The following is a 6,935-nucleotide window of genomic DNA, read 5'->3' on the forward strand; positions in this document are numbered from 1 at the left end:
CTCCCAACTGTATTCAAAGGAAAGGGTCACCTGTTATGTTCAAGGGTGGGGCACACAAAAGGACAAATTCGCATCTGAACGAAAGACAAGTCTGGGGTATAGGAAGCCACAGCTGCACCACGTGCGGATCAGGGCAGCCACAGAAGCTGGCTCAACCCAGGGAGGCACACCCCATTTTCTTTTTCTCCATTAATTCTGTTTCTGACCTGAAAGACCTGAAAGAGGCAGATTCTAAAAGCTGAGCCAAGGCACAGGACATAGCCAGGGCAAAGAAGGAAGAGCAAGTGCTCTGAGGCTGAGCCTGAAGACCAGGACGAAGTAAAGAAGGAAGCTGTAAATAGGCCTTGCCTCACGAGAGGTAAGGGTGTAGCCAAAGCAGGGCTGGTCACAGCTGAGACACCCATCAGCACCTGGATTTTCTCTATCAAAGATTATGCTGGGCTCAACTCTGGCAGGTATTTCTTTTTGTGCAACATTCAATCACTCATGGTTGTTGTGATAAAATGTTGCTTTGAAAGAGCAGGATGGAGAAAACAGCCAGAACACAATGTTCTGTCACCCACACACAGCGTGGGCTCCGCACTGTGGCTCTGTCCCCATCTGACAGACAGACCCCAACAACAAGACAATCTGACCCCGAAGCTGAAGACCACCAAAGGAGACTTCAAACGAGACTTCTAGTGATAGCATTGGGGAAGCCTCTGAGAATAAGATGAACATCCATAAAATGATGATGAAAACTATTGGGTCAACACAGCAAGGGAGCACAGAAGGCTAGTGTGAACACCCACACACGGGCTAGCACACCTGTCAACGACGTCCTGGAGTGACTCCTGACACTGGCTCAGCGTCCACATCAACTCATTCTGATTCCTCGAGGGTGACAAGCAATGGCTCGCTGGCCCAGCCTCCTTCCCGAGTCTGCAATCCACAGAACCCCGCCAAGGCAGCCTTCCTCTGCCAGTCAGCAAACAAACCCCTAAGAGATCTCTGCCGTAGACTGGAGCTCGGGAACAGCGCCGCTCGTTGACAAAATAGATCTGATCCAGCCGCTCTTTCAAGAGTCTGGCCTTTTCCTCCTTTATCAAAAGCAGGGATGAGAAAGGTTACTTGAGAAACACTGTGCAAGTTCCCGTCTTCACCAGACTTTCTGGGCTCTCTCACTGTGGAGCATACGTCAACATCCAGTCCCATACTACAGGATGAGGCAGAGGAGAAAGCATTCCCACCCTGCCTGTATGAGAAGTGCTTCTCAGCACACAGGGGGCATCCCTAGTGCCTAGGAAGACTTATAGAAGAATGCAAAAAACATAAATGAAGATTTTTGCAGTCATAAAGCCCCAATTCCATTTCATTTATTAGGAAAAACATGTGTTTCTGAAGTCACATAACTTGACAAGGATGTACAGGTGCCTCTAAGTACCATAATCAATCACAATGAGCACCTTCTGGAAAATAACACGTCTAATTGTGACGGAGTCTTCAAGTTCAGATGCTTACCTGGGTTGGCCCCCCGAGGGGAGAGGCTGGTTTAGAGGCGGCTCCCGGTTCTCCCACTGCCAAGGCACTGACCGCCACACGCCCGGGAACACCAACTACAAATGTGGAAGAGAAGGGTGAACAGGAGCTGCAAAGTCACGAGGGTGTCTATTGCCAGTATACTCTAGGGGCCTCAGCCTCTACCGGCCCACTCTCTGGAAAGTCATTTGCTGTAGCAGCTCCCCCAAGGACCTCACCTTCACCAGCATATGCCTAGAATGTCTCCAATTCACAAGTGAATTGCTTGGAATGGCCAAGGAAGCAGCTGGTCCTCTGGCCATGACCTAAGCTGAGTGACACCATGGCACCGTCTCCTCTGGTGAGTGCTCCAGCACACCCAGAAGCACCTGTGCACCTCTTAGACCTGTGGCCTCATCATGGCATTGCAGTCCAGCGTAACAGCTGCATGGCTCCATCGAGATATTATCCTAACCCGCCTAGTCATAACCTGATGCAGAGCTTTCCTACTGCCCACTTATAATCATGGCTTATCATAAAAAGTGTCTGTTCCTGCAACTGCTCCTAACACTGTGCCCCATCAGTCAGGGCCAGTCAGGGAAGACAGAAGCCATGCCACCTAGTGAGACAGACTTTTTTTTACAGGAAACCAGTCAAAGAGGTATCTGAGAACTGATGGGATCCCAAAGGAAGAGTCACCTTGGGGGAACTTGTGGAAAAGGCTGGAATTATTAGAATCCAGCAATGGGGGAAGGCAGGCAGCTGGGCTCAGCACTCTCAGGGCCCAAGCCAGTGGCAGGCACTGGTGCCTCTGAGCACGGAGGAGGGGATCCATGGAAGGCAGCTGGCTCTGGGGCCGCCACACTGGAGTGCAGGATTGCCACCGGGGGCCACTGATGGAACTGTCCCTCAGCTCCAGCCTCACAGCCACGGGGCACACCTGGCAGAGCCCGGTTGGGTTGGCAGAGGCCTAGCAGCATCCCCGCCGAGGGTACAGGAGTGGACGAAGCTGAACAAAAATTGCTCAGTCACTGGGACAAGGGCTCCAGGCCCTGAGGGGAGGTGCACTGCACATGCCAGGGTCCCTGCCGCCCCCACAGGCCTTTGTGTACCCACAGACACACCACACCAGGCCACAGCACGTTCGGGGAGAATGGGGCCAAGGCTGGTTAAGGGTGCAATCTCACAAGTGAGCCAGGTGGCAGAGAGGCCAAGAGACAAGCAGCTCAGGCCAGGGAAGGGCCCAGAACTGTGCGAGCAGGCCACACTCCTGGTTCTTGGGGAGACTGAGCATGCTCACCAGGCTATGTATGACACAGTGACAAGCAAAACTTCTTGTGATTCGAAGTACCTTATTAGGACAAAATCAAAACAAAAATCCATGGACAGTAGAGGCTGGTTATATCCAACCAATACCTTTGAAAGCACAAGAAAAAGCAAACAAATCAGGCTGATACCATGACACATGGAAATCAGAGAAGGACATGAACTAGACTTTGGTGTTCTGAGGGACACGGTCAAGGACACACAAATGCCTTCCAATTACCTTAGAAGGAAAAGAAAGAAAGAAGCTTCCAAGCCAAGTCTCCCTCCATTCAGAGCATCCTACCTTGTGGGGTCAAGGGTGCAGGGCTGGGGCTGCCAGCTGGGGGCTTGCTTCCCAAAGTGCCATGCACAGCACCCGCCTGAGACACGGTCTGCATCACCACGGGGCCGGGGGCTCGCAGGTAAGGTTGCCCAGGGGCGGACACGATCTGAAGAACACTGCCTGCAATCACAGGTCCACCAAATATATCAGTGACAGGCACGTAGCACTACAATCACACACTAGTCATCTCCCAATAGTACAGAAATACACCAGTCAATAAACTGAAAACCCAGCATCAAGTCTATGCAGGCAAAGCAATGCAACATTCAGCTACTTTGAGAAAAATGAAAACACATCATCCACAATGAATGAGCTGCTGAAGGAACAGAATCTGCTGTGCTCAATGTCAAGACAAGGCTTATCCAGCCCTCAGTCCCTCTCAGAGGGCATGGCAATGTGCATCTGCTAAGAACCAATTGTGCTGTCCAGGCTCCTCGCCCATCACGGGAGCTGACTCTGCAATCGGTTAAGCAGGATGAAGAAAGACCCAGAAGAACTACTTTTAGCCCAGGTGCCTGTGGCTTCACTGTCACTTTTAAGGAGCTTGTCACTGTTGATCTCACGTGTGACTATATTTTCCAACTTCTTTTACTCTGGAGGAAAGCTTCCCAAGTCATGCTCTATGAAAGCCAGAGGTTGACAGAGATACCAACGCATGGCCCTGCCACCAGGGACCAGAAAACTGGAGAAATACAGAATTAAACCAAGTTAAATGGCTTCTCAGCTGCAAGTCTCGCTCTGCTGATGTGTGACCTCTCCCAGGAGTGCCAGGGAGCACTTTCAGAGCCCTGGTGACAGCAGACCTTCCACCCTGACAAGGGGCCTGGGCAGTAACTCATGGAGAAACTGAGTGGGGAAGGAGCTGACTGAGGTTACTGTGGACACTGCTTTTGAATCCTAACTTAAAGTCTGAGAGGCAAACGACTATCACTAAGATAGGGGGCCACTCAAATTCCATTCCCTCTTTTTCTTTAAGAAGTCATTACTAGCCGGGCTCGGTGGCTTAGCCTGTAATCCCGTGCCTTGGGAGGCAGAGGTGAGTGGATTGCCTGAGCTTGCGGGTTCGAGACTGGGCAACTTGGTGAGACCTCATCTCTACAATAAAACAAAACAAAACAAAATAAAAATTAGCCGGGTGTGGTAGTGCGCGCCTGTAGTTCCAGTTACTTAGAGGGCTGAGGGGAAGGATCGCCGGAGTCCAGCAGGTCAAGTCTGTGGTGGCCAGGAGCGGCCACTGCACTCCAGTCTGGACAACAGAGTGAGACTCCAACTCAAAACAAACAACAACAACACCAAAAAAAAAGAAGTCATTACTAGATGAGCACACTGCTCTTAGTCAAAGGCCTGGGAGGTTTGGGTGTGAGAGCTAAAATTAAGATATCTGTATGCAAAAGAAAACACTAAACCTGTGACATTTTAGAACAATTTGTGTCACTTAAATGAGAAAGCAGCAAATAGCTCTGTGTTGATTTACAAATAAAAAACTATTTCCAAAGAGGAGATACTGTTAATAGAAAGAACTGCTGTTTACTTAGCACAGATCAGGCAGCAGGTACCAGTTGACTTAGAAGCACAACCTCGCTGGTCTTCTAAGACCCCTCCCTGTGAGGAGGCCCACCTGCTCACTCACAGGTAGAGAGCCTGAAGCTTAAGGAAGCCAAGTGCACGGGACAGGGCCACAGGCAAGCACTAATGGCATGGCACCTGCTGTGTCAGAGCCAGAGGTAGTGTGCTCTCGTCCTTACCCTGCAGCTGCAGCGGCTGGCCCGCTGTGAGTTGCCGGAGCTGGCTGTGCGATAGCGTGAACTTGCTGCCTTGGAATTGTAGTGTTACCGGTGTCTCTGGCTGTGCCACGCGGCTCTGCGGCCCCGCGATGGACGCCAGCTGTGCTATTTTGACGACCTCTCCACCTGTTGAGACGCAGAGGGGGAAGTGAATCAACACCTTTGGTGAAAGCGTGGGCTGCCTGACTTATAACCTTTTGTTGTATGTAACAACTAGAGTCAACTAAAGTGTCACAGAAACATCAGCAGGTATTTGCTTCTGTCACTTGAGGAAAATGATTAACAGAAAGGAGAACTCAAAATACCAGATTTTAATGGTTAATTTTATTTAACCATAACTGGTAGGTATTTTAGACAGCAAATGTCAATATTATTAACCAAACAACTAAGGAACACTTTACTTTTCTTTCCAAACAATAAAAAAAGCAGCAAACATCAAAAATGGCAGAAATCTATTTGTAATACACTTGGAAACTTGCATATCAACCTCTTAACTTTAGAGAACTTTCAAAATTTGAAAAGGACATGCCCAATTTAGCTCACAGAGGTAAATAAGATTATATCACTACACATAAAGAAGAATGAATAACTAACTTCAATTATGACCATAACTTTCAAAATCTAGGAGTGTATTTAGATAAATCAATCACATATATAAAGCTTTAAGATAATAGTTTCCTACTAATTTGAATTAGATGGTAGGAGTCAATCTATGACATTTACTATAAAAAATGTGAAACCTAGCATTGGCTATAACATTTTTTCTTAAATGCAACTCGGATCCAATCATATGTACCCGACAAAAAGGTACTACCTTTTGGCTATAAATGAACAGCAGGTTTAAAGGCTTTGTACCCAACGGTTGATATTCAAGTCTAAATGCTCCTCCCAAGAAAACCCATGCCAAAATTATTAGTGATATTATAGAGAACAGTTAGTAAAAGACTAGAAAAATAATTACAGATCCCTCGCCCACAGAGTAACTATGAACAAGAAGGGGAGAATGAAGACAGGAGACACAGAGACTCGTGCGCAGAAATGTGACTTTCCCGCTGGTCCACCTTAGTCCACACTCAGGTGAAGACCCGACCCAAAAAGCGACCCGGCTCACTGTACAGACCCCAAGCACGGCTCCCTGGCACCACCAGCAGGACTCATCCCCAGCAGGACAACACCTGGTCCCATGAAAATGTAAAACAGGCAAGTGCTTTCTCCCTTAGAGTGATTCAATAGAACAATTACTTTTATTTGCTGGCAACGGGAGAGAGAGAGACTTAGAATGAGAGAAAACCAGTCTGAACTCAGTGTCTCCTCACACCACTTTTCCCGTTTCCATCTTTCCGGAAAGGCCTCAACACAGTTTTGTCATACCAACATACACAATAGTTGAGGTTGGCATTTGAGAAGTTATATAACCCACAGTATTTCAAGTTAGGATAGTTTCCATAATGCAGTGAATAGGGTACAAACAAGATTTGAGACATGCTAATCCCACTGGCCATGGTTAAAAAAAAAAGTTCTGTATTAAAAAATTTCATAATATCGTGATTATTTTCAGTCATTAAATTATTGCAAAAGATTCAGTTGAGCAATTATTCATTCCAAGTTTAAATCTGGTAAAAGAGCTACAGTTCTTAGAAACCTAAACCTAGTTCACAGGGCTAGCAAGGAAGTCACCTTCCCAAAAGCAGTCACTGTCATTCTTTGACTATCTGCTCCCCGCGTGGGCCTGTGGGATGGATGGAACGAGAGCTTGGCTAACCCTGAGGGGCAGTGCCATCAGCAGCACCCAAAGCAGTGCAGTGAGCGCAGCAGGAAAGCAGAGTGGGCGGCAGGCGAGGAGAGGACAGAAGGAGAAGGGCCTGGACGCAGCCTTGGGAGAGGCCCTGCTGCAGACCGCCAGCCAAAGGCGGCTGGTAGAGGCAGCACTGGGCACCAGCGGGGGAGACAAAGGAGCGACAGCGAGGCTCGTCCTACACCCCGCGCTTTTCACCCAACCTCTCTGG

General features: G+C 48.5%; 1 protein-coding gene across 1 annotated transcript in view; it reads right to left on the reverse strand.

Annotated features, from left to right (window-relative positions):
* Window positions 1-6,935, reverse strand: part of EP400 (E1A binding protein p400) — a 117,488-nt gene that overhangs the window by 46,797 nt on the left and 63,756 nt on the right. Inside the window, exons 24-28 of the mRNA XM_021715187.1 lie at window positions 6,827-6,857; window positions 4,891-5,055; window positions 3,107-3,265; window positions 1,501-1,595; window positions 808-1,079 (exon numbers count right to left, since the gene is read on the reverse strand). Of these exons, the coding sequence (XP_021570862.1) occupies window positions 808-1,079; window positions 1,501-1,595; window positions 3,107-3,265; window positions 4,891-5,055; window positions 6,827-6,857 (722 nt within the window). The remainder of the gene's footprint in view (window positions 1-807; window positions 1,080-1,500; window positions 1,596-3,106; window positions 3,266-4,890; window positions 5,056-6,826; window positions 6,858-6,935) is intronic.

The sequence above is a fragment of the Carlito syrichta genome, unplaced genomic scaffold (assembly GCF_000164805.1).
Source record: "Carlito syrichta isolate Samal-C Ts95f unplaced genomic scaffold, Tarsius_syrichta-2.0.1 Scaffold306821, whole genome shotgun sequence".
Lineage (NCBI taxonomy): Eukaryota > Metazoa > Chordata > Mammalia > Primates > Tarsiidae > Carlito > Carlito syrichta.